General features: G+C 52.5%; 2 protein-coding genes across 2 annotated transcripts in view; one reads left to right on the top strand and one right to left on the bottom strand.

Moving 5' to 3' along the window:
• The first annotated feature begins 208 nt into the window (after positions 1 to 208).
• Positions 209 to 4,638, top strand: SPACA3 (sperm acrosome associated 3). Its single transcript, XM_027975486.2, has 4 exons — positions 209 to 440; positions 1,364 to 1,522; positions 1,911 to 1,989; positions 4,529 to 4,638. The coding sequence occupies exons 1-4, from the start codon at positions 254 to 256 to the stop codon at positions 4,593 to 4,595; spliced, it is 492 nt and encodes a 163-aa protein (XP_027831287.1). The 5' UTR covers positions 209 to 253; the 3' UTR covers positions 4,596 to 4,638.
• A 9,936-nt stretch (positions 4,639 to 14,574) lies between these two features.
• LOC101120341 (acid-sensing ion channel 2) overlaps positions 14,575 to 25,189 on the bottom strand; it is a 296,516-nt gene continuing 285,901 nt past the window's right edge. Inside the window, exons 7-10 of the mRNA XM_027975288.3 lie at positions 24,405 to 24,496; positions 20,361 to 20,440; positions 18,070 to 18,138; positions 14,575 to 15,548 (exon numbers count right to left, since the gene is read on the bottom strand). Of these exons, the coding sequence (XP_027831089.1) occupies positions 15,447 to 15,548; positions 18,070 to 18,138; positions 20,361 to 20,440; positions 24,405 to 24,496 (343 nt within the window). The 3' untranslated portion in view covers positions 14,575 to 15,446. The remainder of the gene's footprint in view (positions 15,549 to 18,069; positions 18,139 to 20,360; positions 20,441 to 24,404; positions 24,497 to 25,189) is intronic.

The raw sequence follows: 25,189 nt of genomic DNA, 5'->3' as shown, positions 1-25,189 counted from the left end.
CATAACTGAAGGGGAAAGGGGCTGACCTTGGGGAACCCTCTTGGGCTCTTGAGGGGGGGTTGGCTGATGCTCCATCAGGGAGGCAAGGTGGCAGGCTGGCCGCCCCCTTGTGTGGGAACCCCCCTCCCCAATTTCCCACCCACTCAGGCTCTGTTTCCCTTCTTCTTCCAGGGGTAGCCTTCTGTGAGTGGCCTGCCATCTCAAAGCCTAGCTCTGAGCCAGTGTGGTGGGGGCTCTGTGCCCCCCTGCCCGCATGGAAGCCGGGAGCTGGGCTCCCAGAAGGTGGCCCTGCCCGCCCGGGATTGTGCTGCTGGCCTTGGCTTCTGTCCTCAGCAGCCTGCTGTCCTCCGGCCAGGCCAGGGTCTACAGTCGCTGTGAGCTGGCCAGGGTGCTTCAGGATTTCGGCCTGGAGGGATACCGGGGCTACAGCCTGGCTGACTGTAAGGACCCTGATCTCTCCCTCCTGCTCCCCCTCCCTCCTCCTCAGTCAAGGGCTGTGGCCTTGGGAGCCTCTGTTCTCCTTTTTCAAATCAGGATCCTATGCGCTGATAGGTGGAGAACACCCAGGACTGGGGTAAATACCCAGCAGGCAGGCGACGGGTTGTTGTTGTGGAGTTGCCCAGTCATGTCTGACTCTTTGCGAACCCAATGGACTGCAGCATGCCAGGCTTCCCTGTCCCTCACTATCTCTAAGAGTTTGCCCAAGTTCATGTCCGCTGAGTCAGTATTGCATAGGAACCTGGAAGGGTAGGCGACAGGTGGCTAAGCAGAATTGCTCCCTTATGTCCTTTCCCACTGGTAAGTTGGGCGCCACAGGGAAAGAAGGGTTTCCTATCTTTAATGAAATCACGGCCACTAGGATCAGACACTGCCAGTGAAGTTGGGGGCACACTGAGCAAAGCTGAGTAAGACCAAATTTTCAAGCTGGTGAAAGTTTCGAGACACTAACAAGTACAGCCACCCCTGGACTCATTTCTTCTCTAGTTCCAGCCCTTTCTCTCAGTCCCTCCTGTGCCTTCCCAGTCGTGTCTCTAAAGAGTGAGCTCTTGTTCATTCATTTCGCAAGCATTTCTTGGGTCCCACTATGCGCGGATGATAAGACCCAGGGAGCATGGCAGGAAGGAAGTCGGGAGACCCGCGGACTCCTGTTTGGTAGCTGTGTATAACCTTGAGTAAGTCACTTTGCCCCTCTGAGCTTCAGTGGATTCCTTTGTCAAGGAGGTGAGAGGGTGTCAGCCCTGATCTACTGGAAATGCAAGTTGAGGCTTGGAGGAGCTGATGCATAGGGTCTACCCTGTGAGCTCTCTGGTCTGGGTTGGCCTTTGTCATCCCACCCGCAGGCCTGTGTCTCCACCCTATGCAGGGATCTGTCTTGCTTACTTCGCAAGCGGCTTCAACACAGGTGCCGTGGACCACGAAGCCGATGGAAGTACCAACAGCGGCATCTTCCAGATCAACAGCCGAAAGTGGTGCAAAAATCTCAACCCCAATGTCCCGAACTTGTGCCAGATGTACTGCTCCGGTAGGCGGGGCCTGGGCCCGGGGCTGGCTGGGGCTTCCTCTCTGGCCTTACTTGCTCTTCTTGCTTTTTTGTCTGAGTGGGAACCCCTGCTGCCTGCTGGGTCTACCAAGGATCGTGGGGTGGGGCAGGTGCTGAGAGTGGCCCTCCATGAATCTGATTTAGGATCCCAGGTGGGACACTGTCTGGAGAGCTGTGGGAAGAGGTGGGGGATGGCTTCTGATGGGGGAAGTGATGGAGTAAGACCTGTGCTTCCAGAGGCCTTGAGAGACAGGGATGGAGTTAGATGGAGGAGGGTGTGTGCGTGTGAGTCAGAATCACAGACAGACAGACTCTGGATGTCCAACTCCACCTCTGCTCCTTCATCGTGTTTCTCTGCCTCCCACCCCAGACTTACTGAATCCCAACCTCAAGGATACTGTTATCTGTGCCATGAAGATAACTCAAGACCCCCAAGGGCTGGGCAGCTGGTAAGTAATGTGGGTTGGAGCCCCCTGCTCCAGCTAGGACCACAGCAGGGAGCTAACCTGGGTTCGGAAGATCTCCTGGAGAAGGGAAAGGCTACCCACTCCAGTATTCTGGCCTGAAGAACTCCATGGACTGTATAGTACACGGGGGTTGCAAAGAGTCGGACACGACGGAGTGACTTTCACTTTCACACTACTTTCACAACTTATACCAGGCATCATTTCATGGCCTCACATTCTAATCTGCTCACCACCAGGCAATGGCACCCCACTCCAGTACTCTTGCCTAGAAAATCCCACGGACGGGGGAGCCTGGTAGGCTGCAGTCCATGGGGTCGCTAAGAGTCGGACACGACTGAGCGACTTCACTTTCAGTTTTCACTCTCATGCATTGGAGAAGGAAATGGCAACCCACTCCAGCGTTCTTGCCTGGAGAATCCCAGGGACAGGGGAGCCTGGTGGGTTGCCGTCTATGGGATCGCACAGAGTCAGATACGACTGAAGCGACTTAGCAGCAGTAGCAGCAGCAGCACACTGAGTTTTAGGGAGAATAAACAAATCACTGGAGGTCACAGAGTCAAGCCTGACTCTTCCCAGATCTGCCTATGTCGGACCAGGGTCTAGTAACTGTTTCTTAACTGTGGCATCTTTGTCTAGTACAATAGATCAAAAAAGTTCCCTGCTTGAAGCATGAGTGAGTTCTCTGGAGACCCACCCTATCAGTCTCACCTCCTTTCCACAAGATGGCCTTTGGGAGCCATCGTCAGGGGCAAGAGAGTTGGATAAGCATCTGTTGGGGCATCAGACTAGATCTTTGGAGCTCCTGGAGCAGCAGCCCTGCAGCTTCCCAGCCTCTTGTGATGGGAATTTCACTCTGTAGAGCCTGCTACCTCCCTTTTTTCCCATGCCTAGATGGGAGACCAGCAGGGGACAGAATGTGGGGCAGGTAAAATTTCCCCAGGTGGCTGGATCACAAGAGCCCGTGGCGGCTGCGACAGTGACGCAGCTGGTGAGGTCATCGCGAAGGCATCAAATAGCGCGAGAGTAGCAGGAAGGGGGATGGGCCAGAGGCAGGGGCACTAGTGGGGAAGCCTTGGCAGGAGTCCAGAGAGAGACGGAAGGTGTGGACGTGCACAGTCGTACGGGTGATGGACAGGAGAGGGGTGGGGGGGAGGGGCTGCGGAGGAGCAACAGGGACAGGTGACATGTGGCCAGTGCGGAAGAGGAGGAGGTGACAAGGACTTCGGACACAGAGAAAGTCTAAGGGGGGCCTTGAGGTTGACCGCAGCTCTGGAGACATGTTGATTCGCGCCCCGGGAACTGAATCTGGAGTGAGGCAGGCTCAGCAGGAGAGGGCTCACATCTGTAAAATCAGGAAGGGTGAATGCAGGCTCAGGCAGGAGTCCGAGGACTTGGACGTACCACCCTGGGATGGGAGAAACAGATTCCACAGGGCTAAGTCCAAGAACAACTCTCTTGTATGCTGGGAGTAAGTGTCTGAGAGGTGGCCCCAGAGGGTAGTGGTCGCAGAAAGAAAGGTGCTGTCTGTTCCCTTCACACGCACGCCTGAGAACTTAGCTGTGCCAGGCTCTGCTGGGTGCTAGGCTTCAGGGTGGTGGAGACCCGGTTCTCGGCCCGTAAGGATCTCAGTCTAACGGAAGAGGTGAACAAGCCAGTCAACCCCTCTCACGTAATAGATCTACTGAGGTCCTTTAAGGGCACTCCTTGCCATTGGGCTCTTTGACATTGACATCCTAGAGGACACTAGTTATCCAAACTTGGAACCCCTGGGAATTTAGGACCCCTAGGACCCCAGGATCTTGCTTATCATCCTCAAGATGCTTGTGTGACACTGGAACCAGGAAATGGTCCTAAAAGAGCCGATAAACTATAGTTACCATCAATGGAGAGATCCACACTGGTAGCCAGGGAGAATAAGATCCGCATTGGTAGCCGGGGAGAATGGCGTGTGGGTGAGTTTCTGTCGTTTACAAGCTGTGGACCGTGGGCAAACAATTTCCACCCTAGTTTCAGGTTTTCATTTGGAATATAGGGAACACAGTGTCGGCTCAATCTAACTTACAGGGCTGCTGGGGGGATGGCAGATAAATGGGTGATGGGTGTGACAGCGCTGTGTAAACCGTGAAGGGCCGCACGCCTGTACGGTGGCACTGTTTGCCGAAGCAGCATGGTGTAGGAAGAGAGAATTGGATTGAGGCTCTGGACCTCAGGACCCCAGGCCTTTGCCACTGACTCCTGGGTGAACTCGAGCAAATTATGTCTGTATCTCCATCAATAAAATATCGAGGCTAGACAGATAACTTGTTATGGGTCATTCTCTTCCTTTAAAAAAAAAAATCGTTTTTTCCCTAGGGGCTTCTTGACGAGTTAACATGCTGACTTGTCTCTCTTCCCTTTGCCTAGCCCCTTTCCTCACCTCACTTCCATTTTAAAGCCCACACCTCCTTCCCGTTCTTCTCTGAGCAAATACTGAAGACTGCAGCTGACTTGCTCTCTCCTCTTCCCCATCTTCCATCCTCAGGGAGGCATGGAGGCATCACTGCCAGGGCAAAGACCTCAGTGACTGGGTGGATGGCTGTGAGCTGTAGGATTCTCTCTGGATGGACAGGCAGAGAGAATGGATGGCAGCTTGGGAGATGTGGCCTGGTTCCTGACCCAGGCCTGGGAAGACAAACCAACGAATAAAGTACAGTTTAATACATGTGTTGTTGTGCGGTTGCTAAGTCATGTCTGACTCTTTGTGACCCCATGGCCTGCAGCACACCAGACTTCCCTGTTCTTCACTATCTCCCTGAGTTTGCTCAAACTCATGTCCATTGAGTCGATGATGCCATCCAACCACCTCATCCTCTGTCAATCTAAGTGTGGCTCTCAGCTCTCACTGTGTTCCAGGTGGTATGTTGGAGCCAGAAGCATCTCAGGAGTTCCTCACTTGTCCCCACGGGCTGGGGTTCAGTCGGTCTTCAAAAAACCCTCAATGGAGGTTTGCCTCCATTCCTGGAGGCCTGACTGGAGGGTCTGCGTCAGTGCCTTCATTGCCCACCCCTGGCAGAGTTTCCCCAGGGAACCTCGTGAGTATATGAATGAGGCATCCTGAATGAATGGTAGACACTCAGCTCAGTTTGTAGAATCAGTGAATGAATGGGCCCTGATACCTTCTTTCCATATAGCCACAATTCACTCAATGGTATTGGTAAGCACTAGCTTTCAGGCTCCAGGCATACCTCTAGGGGGAACCATGGCCCCTCCTGAGCCCTCATGGGGAGCGCTCTGCCTCTCATAGGGGCCACTCAGGTTGCTTCTCATCCTAGTCTGGCTCACCTCCCTTGGAGCAGGGAGTTTGGCATAGTTTAGGAAGAGATGGTTCAGTGGGGTTTTCTCCTTTATCCTGGCTGCCTGGCCTTGGAAAGGTCACTCCACCTCTCATAGGCAAGTTCTTCATGGGTAAGAGGAGCTAATAAAGGCCATCTTACAATAATTTATCAGTGACGTAATATAGCGCAGTGAGGCGCCTGGTACAGGATGGGGCACAGAGTGGGGGACGGGGGCTCCAGAAACACTGACCTCATGTCTGGTTTCCCTGAGGTCTGGGGGTGCCAAGCCCCGCCTACCTCGTGGGCACATGTCCTGCTTGTCCTGGTGACCAGGACTTCCTTGAGAAGTTTGCACAGTGCCCTCATCACTGTTTGCTGAGGAGGAGGAAGAAGGGAGGAGAAGGTGCTGGAAGAAGGAGCAGAAGGGGACAGACTTTGGATAAAGCGGGAGAAATTTCTATGGGAAATGGGGGAGAATTAAGTAAAGTTCTCTCATTTTTTAAAAAGATTGTTTTGATGTGGACCATTTTTAAAGTCTTTATTGAATGTGTTGCAGTATTGCTTCTGTTTTACTTTTTGGCCACAAGGAATGTGGAATCTTAGCTCTTCCACCAGGGATCAAACTTGCACCCCTCGCATTGAAAGGTGAAGTCTTAACCCCTGGACCACCAGGCAAGTCCTGTTTATCATTTTTTTAAAGTTCACTGATAAGGACCTACCGTATAGTACAGGGAACTCTACTTAAAACTCTGTGAAGACCCATATGGGAAAAGAATCTTTAAAAAGCAGATATATGTATATGTATACCTGATTCACTTTGCTGTACACCTGAAACAACACACTGTAAATCAACTATATTCCAATGAATAAAAATAAAATAAGGGGAATGTCAGGCAGGCTGGACGGCTCAGTGAGGTGCATAGCACCAGGGACCTGAGTCATGTTTCCTGTTAGCTGGGAGAAAAACAGCATTCCTTGACCAAATTAGGAAGACTTCCCATACACACCAACCAGAAAGAGACAGGACATGCGCTCATCGTGCCTAGCCAATCATGTAACGCCAGCTACTCCTGTAACTGAGACAAAGAACTGTCTGTATATAAGCCGCCATACGCCTTTGTTCGGGGCTCTCATCAGATTCTGCCGTGTTAGATGAGACTTGAGCCCTAGCGCGCTAGAAATAAAATTCCCTTCTTGCCTTTGCATTACTGTGGTGGACTTGTTCGCTCTCTCGGTCGGTTCGGAGATACGGCCTCGGTGCATAACAGGGAAAAAAGCATAGGTCACCTCATTATTGCACTAGTGTGGTTCCAGGAAACTCACTGGACTTTTGTCCAAGGTAACGCTGCTGGTGGAGCTAGGATTCCAACGGGGCTGTTCAGCTCAGAGGTTGTGCTTTGTCCTCAGCGTGTCCCAGCCTCCATAGCTGGACCAGCTCTTGGACGGGACCCCCGGGATGGGAAGGCACGGTGGACGGAGTGCAGCAGAGAGACAGACCAGTTCTCTCCAGCAGGCATCCAAGCTTCTCCAGACATTCCACGTTCTCCTCTGCCTCCAAGCCTTTGCTCAGGGATCTCCTCTGCAAACCTGCCTCCCTGGCAACTTCCACCCATCTTTCGAGGCTTCAGCCAGAAGCTCCTCCTCAGGAGACAGTCCCGGTGCCTCTTCTCCAATGGGTGTGCATACCTGGTACATCTCTGCTATACGTCTCTCTGCTCAGGTTCTTCTGTGCGTGGCTGCTGCCCATCTCTGCCTGCCTCCACTCTGAGCCCCATCCTCTTGACATATGAACCCCCTCCCAGGGGCTAGCACTGGGGACCTCTGGAAGGAGATCAAACCAGTCAATCCTAAAGGAAGTCAACCCTGAATATTCTTTGGAAGCACCGATGCTGAAGCTGAAGCTCCAATACTTTGGCCATCTGGTGTGAAGAGTTGACTCATTGGAGAAGACCCTGATGCTGGGAAAGATTGAAAGCAGAAGGGGACAACAGAGGATGAGATGGTTGGATGACATCATTGACTCAATGAATATGAATTTGAGCAAACTGGAAGATAGTGGAGGACAGAGAAGCCTGGCGTGCTGTAGTCCATGGGGCTGCAAAGAGTTGGACACGACAAAGTGATTGAACAACAACGAAGTGCCTAGCACAGTGCCTGGCTACGTAGTGAGCACACAGAAAATGCTCAAGGAGTGCGGAAGTCTGGACAGAGGCCCCCACCTGGTGTTTTGAAGTTTTCCAGCTGTTTCTTCTCCCTTTTCCCTGTAAAGCAGGTGGAGCTGAGGATTCTTTGGTGGCCTCCAGTATCTTCCTCTTGGGCTTATTTTAACTTGGATGGAATTCCTTTTGAAACGAAGCCACAATGTCTGAATTACACTGAAGACAAATGGCCCACGGTGGTGCTCAGTTAGTCAAATGAACCGCTACAGAAGCACGGTGTCGTGGAGAGCAGATTTAAGGAGGCAAGGCGTCCAAATTCCCCATCCCAAGGCATCACTCACAGCCATTAGCACCGGGTGGTTTTTTCTTTTCTTTTCTTTTTTTTTTTTAAACAAAAAGCACCATTACAGTCTCGCTTGGGAACACTTGAGATGTCAGCAAGGGTGCCTGTCTAGGGACTCGACGGCAGGCAGAGAGCATGCCCACGCATTTCCTGAATGCAGCGGATGCGATGGTCACATTCCTGAAGGATCAGGTCACGGGGATGTTTGCAAAGCGATGCTGCAGCTGCTTCCTACGTATGCAGGTCTCCTAGGCCCTTGTGATCTCCACATGTACAGGATAATCTGATGAAATCCCATTTCCAAGGTTCTCTGTTCATCCTTTTTTTCTGCTCGTTCATTCGTTTTGCCTTCTGTGAAAACTTGCTGGTACCCGAGCTGCAGCAGGTGCCAAAGATTTAAAAAATTGCAGGAGAAAAAAATCGATCAAATCCCATCTATCTTTTTACCCTTCTTCTTGTAAATTGAAAAAGGACAGAATATCCTTTATGAGGAGAAAGTTGCTCTTGTGATACCCTGGAGTTCTTTTGGAGGAGAGTTTAACACTTTCTAGACCAGGGGTGTGTCCCTAAAGGATCTGGCTCCTTGGGGTCTATAACCCTTCTAAAATTGTACACACACACACAAAAAAATTGTACACAAAATTTTGTGTACATCTATTGGACCATGTGCGTTTTTTCTCTTGGGGAGAGAGTTCATAGCTTTCACCTTTTAAAAAAATACAAACAAGGCTAAAATCAGTGTTTTACAGGAAGGGAAAGAAAGAAGAAAAGATAGAAAATATACACCTTAGCTCATTTAACTCTCATACTCAGCCTGGAACCTAGGAACCATCATCTCTGTCATATAGATGGGAAACAGGGGCTCTCAGAAGTAAATGGAACATTTGCTTGGATACCTGACACCTGTTGTCAATTTGGAGTCAGAGACTGTTAGAGTTGGGATGCACCAGAGGGTTTTTGTCCATTTCCCACCCCTCACTTTTTCTCTTTTAATTTTTAAAATTTTACTTTTTCGGCTGCACTGCGTGGCATGGCATGAGGACTCTGAGTTCCTGACCAGGGACTGAACCTGCACCCCCTGAGGTGGAAGCATTGGGGTCTTAACCGCTGGATCACCCGGGAAGTCCTCATCTTTCATAGAGGGGGAAACTGAGGCAGAGAAGTGAACTAAATTGTCCAAATTTATGTGGTCAATTAATAGCAAAAATAGGTCAGAAATTCAGTCTTTTGACTCTGTCCAAAGCTTTTGCCACCTATCGCTTTGTTCTTGCAAAGCCAGTGAGTGTAGGTTTCACAGACGGTTACATTGAGTTAGTGAGACCTCCCCCTTCTATTCATTCTCAGGCTAGGCTTATTCCCACCGACCTGTTTCCTGGTCTCCAGGCAACTTGCGGCCTCCAACACACTGAGCCTATCAGTCTTAGGAATACACAGATGCACGTGCAAAATGATTCCACACGCTAGGAATCCCGAACGGTTAGGGACAAAGCCATTAGATAAGGACATCAACCCTTGGCTTGGGAAATCCAGTCCTAGATGCTTGGAGAGCTGAGGAAGAAACTTAAAGGATTTCAACCGTGATGCAGAGTGGTACCTCAGTGTGGTGTCCTGGCCCTGCATCCGTACACGTCCATCAGCCTCTCGGTGGTCACTTTGGACATTTCCCCCCTTCTCTTCTTCACTTGACTCCCCTGGACCTTCGTGCAGTCCCGCAGCTGTGCCTCCTCCAGCATTCCACCCCCAGGGGCTTCTCATATGCTGCTCTAGCGTTCTGCTGCTGCAAAAATTCAGATCCATCTTTCAGAACTGTTTTCTTGTCAGTATCCCCACTCAGATGATAAATTCCCTGAGGGCAAGTGCCCGAAGCTTAATAGGCAATCAATGAATGGAGATCCCTTGTTCTTCATGTGTTTCTGCTTCCTTGGTTGCCTGCTCTCCTCCCAGTTGGGCCAGGAAGCTCTCTCTGTGCAGTGTGGGCTCTGCCCTGGCTGTGGCTGGATTAGGGCTGGTGGCACCCCTCCCGCACCCCCGGAGGAGTCAATTCCTTGCCTCTCTGTAACAGCGGAGCTCATTCATTGGTGCTTTCTGGAGGCACTTGTCTCTGCTCCAAGTTTAGTTCTCAAAATCGAACTGAATCTCTGAGCTTGTGGAGGGGGTGGTCTCAGATTCCTCCTTGCACTCCAGGCTCAGGCTGGCTGAGCTGAGCTTCCCCTGAGGGAATCATTAAAAGATCACACTTGGGCTTCCCTGATGGCTCAGTTGGTGAATAATCCGCCTGCGATGCAGGAGACCCAGGTTTGATCCCTGGGTGGGGACGAATCCCTGGAGAAGGAAATGGCAACCCACTCCAGTATTATTGTCTGGAGAAGGAAATGGCAACCCACACCAGTATTATTGTCTGGAGAAGGAAATGGCAACCCACACCAGTATTCTTGTCTGGAGAATCCCACGCACAGAGGAGCCTGGTGCGCTACAATCTGCTGCTGCTGCTAAGTCGCTTCAGTCGTGTCCAACTCTGTGCGACCCCACAGACGGCAGCCCACCAGGCTCCCGTCCCTGGGATTCTCCAGGCAAGAACACTGGAGTGGGTTGCCATTTCCTTCTCCAATGCATGAAAGTGAAAAGTGAAAGTGAATTCACTCAGTCATGTCCGACTCTTCGAGACCCCATGGACTGCAGCCCACCAGGCTCCTCCGTCCATGGGATGCCAGGCAAGAGTACTGGAGCGGGGTGCCACTGCCTTCTCCAGAGCTACAGTCTACTGGGTCACAGAGTCAGACACAACTGAAGGACTAAACCACCACACCTGTGGGTGGGGCCGGCCTCTCGCATTCTCCCTCCCAGCTCACCAGAACCTATCTAGAGACCCTCTGTGGATTCTTGGTCATTAGGTGTGCTCACGGTGAAGACTTACAAAAATAGGTCCAAGCTGGAGAGGAACATAAAAGACCTCTGGGCTCTCTCGGCACAAACAACAAAAGAACAGTGTGCAAACAGCGGGCTCAGCCCCTGGCAAATAGTTTCTCCTTTCACCTAACTATGGCTGATTCTGTTTCTGAGATTATATGCCATTATTTGATCGACTGATCAACCAGTCAATTGGTTGGTCTGACCCTTTGAGGTCACTGATAATTCATCCTTGCGGTTTGACCTTATGATTGCACCAAGCTTCCAGCCACTGTGTCACCATTTGGGCAAGTCTTGAAAATGTGATGCTGGGACCTCCCTGGCAATCCCACGGTTAAGACTCCACCTTCCCGTGCAGGGGGTGCGGGTTTGGTTCCTGGTCCCGCATACCGTGGAGTGTGGCCAAAAATTGAAAAAAAGAAAATGTGACACTTTCCAAGTCTCCTGTGTCTACCAGACCTCTTGAGGTCATCCCTAAAGAAATGATCACACACACAGCTACTTGTTTGAAATAGTGATAATCAAAAATACCACAACTCCCAGGAATTTAGGCTTATGACTGTATCTTTGCTCAACAGCCAGTTAATTATTATAATCGGTAGCTGCCTTTTCCTGCCTTTTCTTTAAATAAGTTAAGTTTACAGACCTACTCCCAGGTGAACAAAGCCAGAATTCTTAAATCAGAAGGGACGCATACATATCCGAAGCCTGGAGCAATCCAAACCTGTTAGAATATTCTTCACTCCCTCCCAGATTGATCTGAAAAAATTTTAAAAGGAAGCCAGAAATCCAATGAAGTAGTTCAAACCGCAATTTAAGTTATAGATTTTTAAAAAATGTATGAAACTATTAAAGTGGGACAAGGCAGAAGCATCCGACAGACTCCCAACTCACTGAATAGACACTTAATGTGGTTTCCATCCCCGACGGGAGCAGTCTGAAGGCACTCTGTTCTTCTACACCCTATAGTCTAGGCTCCAGAAGGACTATTTCCAGTCTGATGAGGTGAGGAGTGAGCTTCTCTTTGGAGAGGGATTCCACATTTCAGGTGGCTAAAGTATTGGAGCTTCAGCGTCAGCATCAGTCCTTCCAATGACTATTCAGGGGTGATTCCTTTAGGATGGACTGGTTGGATCTCCTTGCAGTCCAAGGGACTCTCAAGAGTCTTCTCCAACACCACAGTTCAAAAGCATCAATTCTTTAGCACTCAGCTTTCTTTATAGTCCAATTCTCAGATCCATACATGACCACCGGAAGATCCATAGCTTTGACTAGATGGACCTTTGTTGGCAAAGCAATGTCTCTGCTTTTTAGTATGCTGACTAGGTTGGTCATAGCTTTTCTTCCAAGGAGCAAAGGTGTTTTAATTTCATGGCTGCAGTCACCATCTGCAGTGCTTTTGGAGCCCAAGAAAATGAAGTCTGTCACTGTTTCCACTGTTTCCCCTTCTATTTGCCATGAAGTGATGGGACCAGATGCCATGATCTTTGTTTTCTGAATGTTGAGTTTTAAGTCAGCTTTTCCACTCTGTCTCACTTTCACCAAGAGGCTCTTTAGTTCCTTTTTGCTTTTTGCCATAAGGGTGATGTCATCTGCATATCTGAGGTTATTGATATTTGTCCCAGAAATCTTGATTCTAGCTTGCGTGTCATCCAGCCCAGCATTTTGAATGATGTACTCTGCATGTAAGTTAAATAAGCAGGGTGACAATATATAACCTTGACATACTCCTTTCCCAATTCTGAAATAGCCCATTGTTTTATGTTGTGTTTGAAAGTGTAAGTGAAAGTCCCTCAGTTGTGTTCGATTCTTGGTGACCCCATGGACTATAGTCCATGGAATTCTCTAAGTGAGAATACTGGAATGGGTAGCTGTTCCCTTCTCCAGGGGATCTTCTCAACCCAGGGATCAAACCCAGGTCTCCAACATTGCAGGCAGATTCTCTACCAGTTGAGCCACCAGGGACGATGTGACCAGTTAATAACCTTGAGATGGGAGGATTAGTATGAAATATTGGCTGGGTCTGATACAAAGAGTCTTTTAAAAATGGAAGAGGCATACACTACCATGTGTGAAATGTGGGAAGTTGCTGTGAAGTACAAGAAGCTCAGTTCAGTGTTCTGTGCTGACCTAGAGGGGTGGGATGGGGATGGGTGGGAGGGAGGCTAAGGAGGGAAGGGATATATGTATACAAATAGCTGATTCACTTCATTGTGCAGCAGAAACGAACACATTATAAAGAAGCAATTATACTCTCAAAAAAACAAAACAACAACAACAAAAAAAAAAACCAAAAAAAACCTAGCTACCTAAATACAAAACAAAACAGAAGAGGCAGGCAGGAGAGGATCTGAGTTAGAGGAAGACGAGACTAGTAGATCATTTTTGCGATGTAAAGACTCAACCCATCATTGCTGTCTTTGAAGAAGGAGGAAGAGGCCACAAGCCAAGGAATGTGGGCAGACACTTGAAGCTGGAAAAGGTGAGGAAATAGCTTCTCCTCAAGAGCTTCTGAAAGGAAGATAGCCCTGCTGCCACCTAGATTCTAGCCCAGTGACAGCCATGCCCAATTTCTGGCCTCCTGAGCTACAATACATTTGTGTTGTTTTAAAGTCACTAGGTTTATCATTTTGTTATGGCAGAGATAGAAAACTAAAAGGTCCTTTCCAGGGGCTGCATCCTCTGTTTCTGGAAAGGAAACCCCAGCGTGGCCAACGCCAGCTGAGAGGATGCACTGAAGGACGCCACAGACCCAGCTCCCCCTGCAGCCCCGTGAGTGCCAGATGCCCTCCTGCTTGTGCGTCAGTGTGGCTGGTGTTCCTTGTCCCACCGGCAGGGGCAGTAATGCTGTCCTAGCATCTCGAGTCTGAAGGGGCCTCTGGAGAGCATCTGTGAAGACACAGGTAAGGTATTATTTGCAGCCTCAGGTGGAGGGAATGGAGCCCAGAGGGGTGCATGATCTCATCCATCACTTCCTTGTATTAGGAGAGGGAAAGAGAGGGATTGGATAGCAAAGCAGGGACCAGACCCCTGGTCCAGCCAGCGCTTTCTGTGCACGTGTGCACGAGGAGGGAGGTATGAACCATCTTAGGTCTTCCTTCATGACTTTGCGGCTGACTTTGAGTTGGGAGTGGCTGGGGGCAGGGAGTGAAAGATTAGACTACAGGAGCTGCCCCTGTGGAATTAGCAGGTCGCTGTGAGGGCAAGCATTCTGCTGGAGCAGAAAGCTCTCTCTTGCCACAGAGGGGCTTGAAAGGGCACGTTCTCTCCCCACCAGCGGCATCTTTCCACCTCCTTTCCCACAGGGACATCCTCTCAGGAGGATGCGAGAGTCAAGGGGAGTGAGGCAGAAGCAGGTCTGTTGGATGGGGGAGAGGGGGTGGCTTGTAGAGGGGGATGGGAAAGGCAGGAGGGTGGGAGGGAGGCCAGGCTGGGGCAGGTGTCCAGACCGAACTCACTGACCTGGCCAGGAGGAGCCAGGGCAAGGGATGTGAAGGCCTCCTCTAAGGGTTGCCGGTCTGGGCAGTGAGTTCCGCCTCTCTGTCTCTGTGGCACGTCCCTGCGGTCCAGGGCAGTGTCATCGCAACTGTGGGCATGGTGAAGCCATTTACAGCATTGCACTCGACAGCGTTTAAAGACGCAGGATAGGATAGAATAGAATAGGAGTGCACATGTTTTGTAAAGGTAAGTGTTTCATAAATTTTATCTCTCCATCTATTTGTCATCTGTCTATTATCTATGTCTCTATCTATCATCTATTCTGTCGGTTTTGACTTGGCAGGTCTGGTCCTTTCCTAACATCTTGGGGAGAAAGAGTGTAAGGGAAAAGGCAGAGACGACTCGGCCATGTCCACAAGACCAGCTTTTAATATGACCGTGATTGGAAGCACGAATAAATAAACGCCAGAGAAAATGGAAAAACCAAACCAAAGCTCGGAACATCGAAACCCAGATTCAGAAAACGAAAGGAAACGTATCTCCGACAAACAAACAAACAAACAAACAAAAAGCCCCCCCCACCCTCGCGAAGAGACAGAACCAGACTGTACAAGCCGTGTCACAGGGAGAGCCGGCGGCGTGGGCCCCGCGGCTGTGTCCCCCCGGCCGCCGCCCCTCCGTCTCGGGCCCCTGGGAGGGGAGGAGGGCGGCCCCGGGCACCCTGTGGGCCGGCGTGGGGCGGCGGAGGGCGGGCTGGGTGGGCAGGATAAGAACCTTCACAAACGACAGGAGGACCGGACAGCGTCCAGGGCTCTGCGGGTTCCCTCTGGAGTGTGCAGGTGTGATTCCTGCGCGGCCTCGTGGTGGTGCACCTCGGCGCTGGAACCCGGTCCCCCTGCAGGGCTGCTGGAAACCGCACGGCGAGGGTCGCGGACAGAGAAAGACGCGGACGCGGGGCCGTGAGGGTCGGAGCATGCAGTGCTTTGTACGTCTGGCAGTGAGATGTGACGGCGGGTCGGTTCTCAGACAGTTTCAGGGCGGGACTCGCTTCTCCTAAGAGGGTCGGACGCGCGGCGGCGGCGGGGCCTGAGGACGCGTCGTGCCAGACGTGGCCGGAGCGAGGTTTCAGCAGAGTTTGCTATGTGTGCATAGGGGGCTCTTGCTTCTTTCCATCGGTGGGCAGGGGCCACCCCACCTGAGCCTGCGGTCCCCTGTCCTGGTCCCGGGCCAGGTCTCTTTGGGGGTGGGGGGTGGTGGTGCCGGGTCGTCCGAGGGCCGTCAGCAAGCAATCTCCTCCAAGGTCCCCAGGGCCGTCTGCAGGGGCACGTTCACAGTGTGGCTGATGGTTTCGGAGTGGTTTGGCATCGTGTCACAAGTGCTCTGGCGGGGAAGAGGAGAGTGCCTGTTGATGTTCATTCAGCAAAAATGTGTCCCAGGGCCCCTGCAGCCCAGCCCAGGCCCTGGGAACGTGCAGCCCATAGTGGGCTCTCCCAGGCACTGCTGCTCCGCCCCAAACCCCTCCAGTGCTGGGCTGCCATCTTCTGGCATGAAGCTGGGGGGGGGGGGGGAAGGGGGCGGTGCCTCATCGCCTTCAGAATCCTCTCCACTGTCCGCCTAGGTGCTCCCCCAGAGCTGCAGAGTGCAGAGGAAGCTTCCTGGTGACGGGGTTTAACAGCTAGTTTGACCTTCTCTCTAAGCGCTTCCCAGGTGGCTCAGTGGTAAAGAATCTGCCTGCCAATGCAGGAGACATAAGAGACACAGGTTTGATCCCTGGGTGGGGAAGATCCCCTTGGAGGAGGAAATGGCAACCCACTCCAGTATTCTCGCTTGGAGAATCCCATGGACAGAGGAACCTGGAGGGCTACACGTGGGGTCTCAAAGAGCCCAACACAACTGAAGTGACTTAGCACATCTATAAGGAACAAAGCAGCCCAAGGGTGGTAGCTGTATTCCCTGCGTTGTACAATATATCCCATATTTATATCCTGTGGACCTCTCCAGAGGTCCCCTGCTGTGTCACTGGAAGCTACATCTGAGTGGTGTGTAGCCTTAGGGCGTGGATGACCCATCCCGCCCTCCTCCTTGGACCTCTGTTGGGTCCACCTGGGGTGGAGGAGGGGCCACCTGTGGCCTGGCCTGGGCAGGAGGGGCTGCTTGATCGCTGAGGCAAAACAGTGGAGGTCTCTGACAGCTGGGAGTCTGACCCCTGATCCCAGCTGCCTCCAAAGGACCTTGGCGTAAGGCTGGCCTCAGGGAAGGGTTATCTCGGGTGTCTGAGCAGGGCAGGGCTGAGGTGGCTTTGAGTCTTCTGGGTGATTCCTAGCCCTGCAGAGGGCTGGAGGCTGGGAGGGATGTGAGTGGAATTCTGTGCCAAGAATTTGGGGGAGATTAGATGAGGATGAGTCTGGGAGCAGCGTGAAGGAGGAGGCTATGTTTCTGAGACATTCTGAAGGCAGACGGGAGGGTGGGGTCAGGGGAGGGAGCCTGTATTCGCTGAGTGCTTACTACAGACTAGTCACTGGAAGCTCATTGCTTCCCAGGGCCTGGTCTCATTTACTCTGATGGCCCCCCCTGAGGTCCCAGTGGTTTGGCAGCTGCTCAGAGAGGGAGATGATGTACCCTCAGATGCACAGCTGGGAAGAAGGGCCCTGGGATCCAGGCAGGTCAACTGAGTCCAGAGCCAGGGGCTCCTTCCACCCACACTGCCCGCCCTTCCACAGAAGCTGTCTTCTGTTCAAACAGAAGCTGCAGGGACCCGAGAGAATCAAAGTGGGATGTTTAGCCTGGGAGATGAGTAGAGAAACAGTGTCTGGAGCAAAAATGGGAGCCCAGATAGGAGGAGGAGGAGGAGGCTGGGATCCACTTGGGATGTTATGATTTTAAGGCAGCAGATGGCCAAGGAATGCGGTGTTCTCTTGGGGCTGGGGTGCTGACGTGGGGGAAGTCAGTGATACCCACGACCTTCAGCGGAGACCAGGGTCCAGGAGCAGACTGAATCTGGGAAGGAGAGTGTGGATGGTGTAAGAGGGGCTGCCTCTTAGACTTGAGGAAAGAGAGGCCACAGTAGGAAGGAGGCTAGGGTGCCCCCCCAGCTGTGTAACCTGGGCCTCTAGGCCACAACTGCCTCATATACAACACGGAGATACGAACAGCCCTTCCTCCAGGTGACTCTAGGGTTGAAATGACGTGTCACTCTTAAGGCACATAACAGTGCCTGACACATACCAGACTTACAATGGTCAGCAGTTAAAATGGGTGTTATTGTTTCTACCTACTTCACAGAATCTACCTGCTAAGCAGGAGATGCGGGTTCGATCCCTGGGTTGGGACCATCCCTTGGAGAAGGAAATGGCAATTCACTTCAGTATTCTTGCCTGGAGAAGTTCCCAGACAGAGGAGCCTGGTGGACTACAGTCCATGGGGTTGCAAAGAGTGGGACATGACTTAGCTACTGAAACAACACCACTACTTCAGAGGGCCCCACACCCTCTGTCCTGTTCAAATGGGGTAGAGTAACTGGGACTTCCCTGCTCACATTCTGCCACCTAGGGAATAAGGGAGTGGGCCTACATGGAGCCTCTCCTTGGTCTCCCAAGGCACGCGAAGAGGGGCGTGGCTTCTGGCTGGGGAGAAGCTGAGCTGGTCCAGGCAGAAGCATTTCCTGGTCTTCGCTGCATCCATGGAGCAGATCCAATCTACAGCTGGCTTCCAGGATGGGTCTCAGAGAGAGGCTCAAGGTTCAGCTGGAGTGTCCTTGGACTTGGGAGCTGTGGAGGGTCTTGAGCTATGGAAGGTGTGTGATGGAGCACTCCCGTCCTGCCTGGCACTGGCATCTGCTTTCACACGGCTTGTACACACCAAGGAACTAACCAACCTGCAACCCCCTGCCGGCCGCCCTTACCACATTCTCATCGTGGCTCCCTTCCTCCTCTTCTTTGCCAAGCAGGTCTAATAGCTTCTCTTTGATCAGCTGCAAGAAAGGCAGGAAGGAAAGTCAGGCCAGGAGAAAGGCATCTAGGTAGCGAGAGAGAACCTCCTTCCACGTGGTTGGGCTGGGGAGGCAGGGGCAGTGGCCACCTGGGCTGCAGCTGGACAGACATTGGTAGGAGCCCAGCCTGGCATCCCAACTAGGGTCTCTAGCCAAGCTTGTGGTGCAGGAGCTAGAGACTGGAGTGTGGGGGGCACGGGAGGGCCTCAGTGTGGTCTCTCAGCGTGGCTGGTTCCCCATCTGTCCTGGGGGGACAGTTACTCGTCACTTTTGAGGCCTGACAACTGCACAGTTCACAAGGTCGGGATACAACTGTGTTAACATTTCATTCTCAGTAGGAGAGTAGTTATTAAATACGTTTTCTGATGTGATTCAACTTCTATAACTTTGTACATCTTTGCACAAAAATGATTAAACAGGGCAGAACAAAATCTGGCTGTGGGACCGAGTTTGGGAACTGGGTCGCCATGCTGAGAGGTGGGGTGTGGCACTCCACAGGCCCCTGGTCACTCCACTTCCCACAGTGCTGGGAGGAAAGCAGTAGCAAGACTGATGAGCCCCTGGAGCACGCAGTGCCTGAAGCTGCTGTGTGTTGTGTGAGAAGCTTTCAGAGACTGTTTTCCAGCTGCCTCCTGAGGGCGACAGCTCTCTGAACCAGAGCAGCTGGAGTGTCCCTGCTCTTCCTGCTCAGGATTGATGACCTCTCAGGAGTGCTCCTCCCCTAACCTGCCTGGACCCCGGAAGGCGCTGCTCTGGTGACGGGTCACCTGGAGGGCAGGTGTGTGTGTGTGCATGTGGGGTGTGTGTGTGTGGTGTATGTGTATTTGCGAGCAGTGTGTGAGTAAGTGTAATATGGAGTGTGTGTGCATGTGTGGTGTATGAGTATGGTGTGTGTGTGGTGTGTGTGGTGTGTGTGGTGTGTATGTGTGTATGTGTTGTGTGTGAGTGTGGTATAAGTGTGTGTGATGTACGTGTGTATGTCATGTGTGTGCAAATGGTGCGTGTGTACAGTGTATGTGGTTTATCTGTGGTGTATGTGTGTATTTGTGAGCAGTGTATGAGTGTGGTGTAAATGTGTGTGGAATATGTGTGTGTGGGCTATATGTATGTGTATATGTTATATGTCAGTGTGGTATTAGTGTATATGATGTATGTGCGTGTCACGTCTGTGCAAGTGGTGTGTGTCTATAGTATATACTGTGTGCCTGTGGCATATGTGTGCATTTGTGAGCAGTGTGTGTAAGTGTGGTCTAAGTGTGTGTGGAATATGTGTGTGTGGGGTGTGTGGGGTATATGTGTGTGTCTCTGTTATATGTGAGTGTGGTATTAGTGTGTGTGATGTGTGTGTGTATAGCAAGTGTATGCAAGTGGTGTGTGTGGAGCGTATGTGGAGTATGTGTGGAGTGTGTGGGGTGTAGGTGTGTGTATATGTTGTGCATGAGCATGGTATAAGTGTGGTGTGTGTGTGTGGAGTGTATGTGGCGTGCATGTGGCACGTCTGTGTGTGCAGCGTGTGGGGTATATGTGTGTGAGTGTTGTGTATGATATGCTATAAGCACGTGGTGTGTGTGTGTGTTGTGTATGTGTATGCTATAAGCGTGTGGTGTGTGTGTATACATATGCTATAAGCGCGTGGTGTGTGTGAGTGTTGTGTATGTGTATGCTATAAGTGTGTGGTGTGTGTGTATGATATGCTATAAGCGCGTGGTGTGTGTGTGTTGTGTATGTGTATGCTATAAGCGCGTGGTGTGTGTGTGTTGTGTATGTGTATGCTATAAGCGTGTGGTGTGTGTGTATGCATATGCTATAAGCGTGTGGGGTGTGTGTGTATGTTGTGTATGCATATGCTATAAGGGTGTGGGGTGTGTGTGTGTGTGTGGTGTGAGTGTGCGGGTGTAGACACACCCACGCGTGAAGCCCCACACGAGGCCAAGGGGCTCCGCGCCGGCCCCTGCACTGTCTCATCTCTCCGGTTCCCTGTGTGCGGGTGTAGACGGCTCCGAGGACAGGCCTGCAGCTTCCATCTCTCTCACCCACCCCTCCCTGGTGCCTGGGGCGCGGGGACAGACAGTGTCCACGCACAGGAAGGGCAGGCAGCCCTGGGAGGAGGGAGGCCGAGCTCTCCCCGCTCCGTGCTCTGGTTCTGGGCGTCGGGGCAGGATGAGGGTGCCTGGTGGGCCCCCACGAGCAATCCCGCATCTTACCTCATAAATATAATCAAAGAGCTCTAGTATTGTAAGGATACTAGCACCAATGAACAGTCCCATCTGACCACCAATATCACCTGGAGAGAGAGAGAGAAGACAAAGACTTGGCTTTCCTGACAGTGCTTCTGGAAGGGTGGGTGGACAGAGAACTCGGAAAGCAGGCTTTCTGAGAGGGGCTCCCTTCCCAGAGGCGGGGCCCGGGCCTGGTGGCTGGAGGGCAGGCCCTGGACAAGCCGCTCCCTCACTGTGCTGCCCTGAGGGCTGCTGGGTTTCAGCACCCACAGGGATGGGAACTAACCTGGATGCTTACTTGAGGGGCCTGGAATGGACCTCCCGTGCAGACGGCCTGGTTCAGTTCCATTCGGAACCACAACGTTGGGGCCCAGCTTTGGCTCCGGGCTGGGAACAGATGAGACATGTGTGGTCCCTGCCCCGGGCAAGGGCACAGTCAAGCCTGAGATGTGTGTCAGTGTCCTGAGTGGGGGTCTTGGGAGCAGGCACGTAAGAGCCACCCCCAATTATAACAGGGCCTTTGAAGCTATCTTGAGGCCCCTCTCACCCTTGGGATAAAGTCCTTGGAAGCATGTGTCTCCCTTCCCTAAAGGTAAATGTCTGGTCTCTTTCTATTTATTATTTTTTATTTTTATTATTTTTGGCCGTGCTGGGCCTCCACTGCTAGGCGCAGGCTTTCCCTGGTTGCGGTGAGCAGGGGCTACTCTTCCCTGTGCTGTGCGGGCTGCTCACTGCGGTGGCTTCTCTTGCGGAGCGTGGGCTCTAGGCGCGTGAGCTTCCGTGGTTGCAGCTCGCAGGCTCTAGAGCACAGGCTCGGTAGTTGCGGTGCACAGGCTTGGTAGCTGCGCAGCATGTGCGATCTTCCGGGACCAGGGATTGAACCCTTGCGTTGGCAGGTGGATTCTTAACCACTGGACCACAAGGGGAGTCCTTTGGTCTCTTTCTAGAGTACAGGTTCTTGCCCTGAGCGTATGATCCCCGCTGACCAGGGGTCTTCTGATCCCCTTGTATCAGACTCCTGCGAGACTTATATTCAGTACAGATGCCTGCACCTACCTCTTGTTGTGCTTAGTCGCTCAGTTGTGTCCAACTCTTTGAGACCCCATGAACTGGAGCCCACAAGGCTCCTCTGTCCATGGGAATTCTCCAGGCAAAAATATTGGAGTGGGTTGCCATGCCCTCCTCCAGGGGATCTTCCCAACCCAGGGCTTGAACCCAGGTCTCCTACATTGCAGGTGGATTCTTTACCATCTGAGCCACCAGGGAAGCCCGGGGGCCTATGCAATCAGAGTCTCTGGGACTGGGGACTGGAGGTCAGGATTTTAATGTTCCCAGGTGGTTCTCCAGCCCACCAGAGTTTGAGAAGCACTCTCCTGTGGGAGCTTCCAATGGTTTGAGACTCCTTGAATTGAATGCAAATCTTTACGTGTGGGTACCTGGGCATTTGTAGCTGGAGAGTCCATATTTCAGAAGCTATTATCAGATTCTTAAGGGGGTTCTGATCCCTGAAAGCCCCCAAACGCTCTGCTCCAGAGGCAGTGTGTTGGAGCACAGGGCTCTGAGGCTGTGAATGCGAAGGGTGGCCATCAGCTGGCTGTGTGTCTTTGATAAGCCCTGACCTTCTCAACAGCTTTGCCTACCAGGAACATTTGGTGGTGGAGGTGGTTGGGGGAGGGTTGGAGGAGATGAAGAGTGAAGTCCTTTCCAGCTGTGACCTCTGGGACTGTGAGCTGCTAGTCTAGGAAGAGTGCTGGGATTGGGGGCCACTGATGGGGGTGGATGTACCATCCTCCTGGAGATTCCAGGCTGACCTCTTGGTCTGAGAACTTTCTGATGAGCACACTTCTTCACTCTTCCCGATTATGGCTGGGAGAAGGCCAACAAGCACATCCCTAGGTGAGCAGGCTGAGATGGTGGGAAGGGGGCTTTTCCCGGGGTGGCGGGGGGACTTGGTGTTGGGCTCACCAGAGCTCCCACTTCCTTCCCACTCCCCCCACCCCTCTAATGTCTTTAATGGAGGCTCACTGGGGAGTGGGTATATGTGTGAGCCGTGTGGCGGAGTGTGGAGGGCGTGCCTGGGTGCATTGTGTGTGCATGTTTGGGACAGAAGCAGGCCTTACATCTGGCCCCCAATGGCTTTATATAGATGGCACATGAGTGTGTCTAAGGGTGGCTTTGCAGGGGTGGGGACAGTGTGTCTGAATGTGTAGAGGAGGTGAGAGCATGCTTGTGTATGGCAGGTATAGGTGTGTAGGCATGTATGCACCTACGTGTCTCTGAAGTTGTGTGGTTTGCACGTGGGCCTGTGCAGGTGTGCACTAGTGTGTATGGCTCACCCTGGTGCATGCGTGTACGCTGGGGTGAGGCATGCTCTCTCAGTGAGGGGAGGGCGGGCCCCAGGAGCCAGCGTGGACTTCCTGACTCAGGGCTTGCAAGCGGCACTCGCTCTTCTCGCGAGAGGTACAGATGGCAGCGCCATTTTCCGCAGCAGGCGCGTGAGAGAGCGCACAAGCGTGTGTGGGGGAGGGGAGCAGAGGGAAGGAGGCGTGTCCTCTGTGACAGGGGCGGGGCTTTAGCACCGGCTCAGCCCGAGAATCTCAGCGGTCTGTCTCTGGCCGCAACTATCTCCAGGGCCGTTAGTGATGACCGCCTTAGCCCAGGGGGCACCCTGCGGTGTCTGCCGCTTCCTGGGAGAGGCACAGAAATGCCTTGGCACGATGTCTGGCTGGATGCCAGAAACCACTGTTTATGAGTCTTCTGTGGGCTGGGGCTTGATCACATTTCACCATCATGGCAAACTCACAGAGGGTTTTATTAGACCCATTCTGCAGATGAGGGACCTCATCTGTGTTCGGTGAAGTGAAGCTACCTGCCCACATTCTCCGGGCTGGTGTGCAGCAGCCCCTGACTTGTGTTCCCCTTGAACTGCCAGATAGAAGATGTCTGTCTCCCCTGCCCCCCACTCAGAATGCCTCTCTCACCAGGTTCAGTTCACAGAGACAACAAGAGTTATTATTCCTGGAAGCCACAGACATCGGATCCTTTTTTGAGAGTGAGTGGGAATAAGGGGGATGGGTTCAGGGCAGGTCTGAGGGCACCCTCAGAGGTCTTGTTAGATTTAGCGGGGCTGGGGCAGGGTTGAAATTAATACCCGGCATCCACCATGTACCCTAGGGGCCAGAGGAGCTGATGTGAACTCAGGTATGGTGGCCAGGTTTGTAGATTTCTGGGGCTGAGTGGCCCTTCCTTAGTGTTTGACAAAGAGCTCTCAGTCCAGGGGCACCTGGCCTTCTCAACCTGGCAACATTGCTGTCCAGGTGGGGCCTCCATGGGTGGGACCTTGGTGGTATCTGCTGCCTGGATCCATCCATAGCTCAGCCCCGCTGCACCTATCTGCCACAGCCCCAGGGCTCTGACTCCAATCAGAGGGCAGAAGACTGTGGAATCTGAGAGGGCAGTGCGGGAAGGGTCCTGAGAGAATGGCTGGCTCATCTGGCTCATTGTGTCAATGGGGAAACTGAGGTTAGACCAGGGAATGAACTGGGCCTAACACCACCGCATGGAGTGCTTCCCACTCTGGAGCAGGAGCAGTGCAAGGGAAGAGGGAGCAATTAGTGAATGAAAAGGCTGGACTCATAGATTCACCATCCGGCTGCCCACCTGCCCATCCCCCCTTCCTCCCATCCCCTTGTGTGCTCAGTTGCTCAGTCGTGTCCAACTCTTTGTGACCCCGTGGACTGTAGCCTGCCAGGCTCCTCTGTCTATGGGATTTTCCAGGCCAGCATACTGGAGCGGGTTGCCATTTCCTTCTCCAGGGGATCTTCCGGACCCAGGGATTGAACTCGTGTCTCTTGCATCACAGGCAAAATCCCCTTTCTTCACAGTCTGAGGCAGCGTGGAAACCCCATGTTATCATGCATGCACGCATGCAGGTGTGCGTGCTAAGTCGCTTCAGTCGTGCCCAACTCTTTGAGACCCTGTCCATCCCCATGAGATGTGGACATTTGTGCAATGGACACTCTGACTTACCAAGTAAGGCAGCGACTTCATATGCCTTCTTCTGTTCGATGGTCTCATAATTGAGAGCTTCAAAAAATATATCCAGAACGAGGATGTTTTCTCTGCGGGGGAAACGTTCAGTGTCACATGTGGTGAGAATCATCAGGATCCACAGGGATCATATCATACAATTTTCCCATGGACAGAAAGGGAAACAGAGGCCCGGGGAAGTGAGACAACGGGCTCAAAGTTAGAGATGGTTAGCTACAGAGCTGGGGCTTGAACCGGGAGGTCGTGACTCCCAGCCTGTTGCTCTTCACTGGCCTGGAGGGGTATGCCAGCTCTCCCCTTGGCCCCTTATTGCTAACCCACCCTCTCTCTGCCCCCTTTTCCAGGAGTCCTGCCAGGCCTCCAGGTCTCTATGCTCCAGAGGGTCTGCCTGGGTCCTCACGTGTAAGTGAGCTCAGCACTCACTTAACAAGGCTTGCTTGCCTGCCCCCAACTTCCCTCCCCTGCCCACCCTGGAGAGGCCCTCAGTTCTTACTGGGATTGACGGCAAGCTTCTCCTGGTGGGGACCCTACCCCAGCATCACCAAGTTAGCTGCCGGAGCCAGGGAGGGTTTTTAGGGAGCAAACCTACAACTGGCTGTGGGGTTTTCTGGAAGAAGCACCTTGATTCCCTTCTGCTCTTTGGGGCAGTTGTGTTTATGAGAAACATCTTCGTGGGAGAAGCCATTACCATCAGCAGAATGTTTGCAGCCATGGGGCCTGGCCCCTCCTCTATCGATACAATTACCCTGATTCTTTGATGCTGC

This window comes from Ovis aries, chromosome 11 (assembly GCF_016772045.2).
Source record: "Ovis aries strain OAR_USU_Benz2616 breed Rambouillet chromosome 11, ARS-UI_Ramb_v3.0, whole genome shotgun sequence".
Lineage (NCBI taxonomy): Eukaryota > Metazoa > Chordata > Mammalia > Artiodactyla > Bovidae > Ovis > Ovis aries.
Note: the sequence above shows the minus strand (reverse complement) of the source record. Positions and strands in the feature narration are given on the sequence as shown.

What these genes read in the sequence shown, in the direction of transcription:
- SPACA3 (XM_027975486.2), top strand. Translation starts at nt 254, where the DNA reads ATGGAAGCCGGGAGCTGGGCTCCCAGAAGGTGGCCCTGCCCGCCCGGG. An exon ending in GTGCCAGATGTACTGCTCCG is followed by an intron (nt 1,523 to 1,910) that starts GTAGGCGGGGCC and finishes CTCCCACCCCAG; the next exon opens with ACTTACTGAATCCCAACCTC. An exon ending in CCCCAAGGGCTGGGCAGCTG is followed by an intron (nt 1,990 to 4,528) that starts GTAAGTAATGTG and finishes TTCCATCCTCAG; the next exon opens with GGAGGCATGGAGGCATCACT.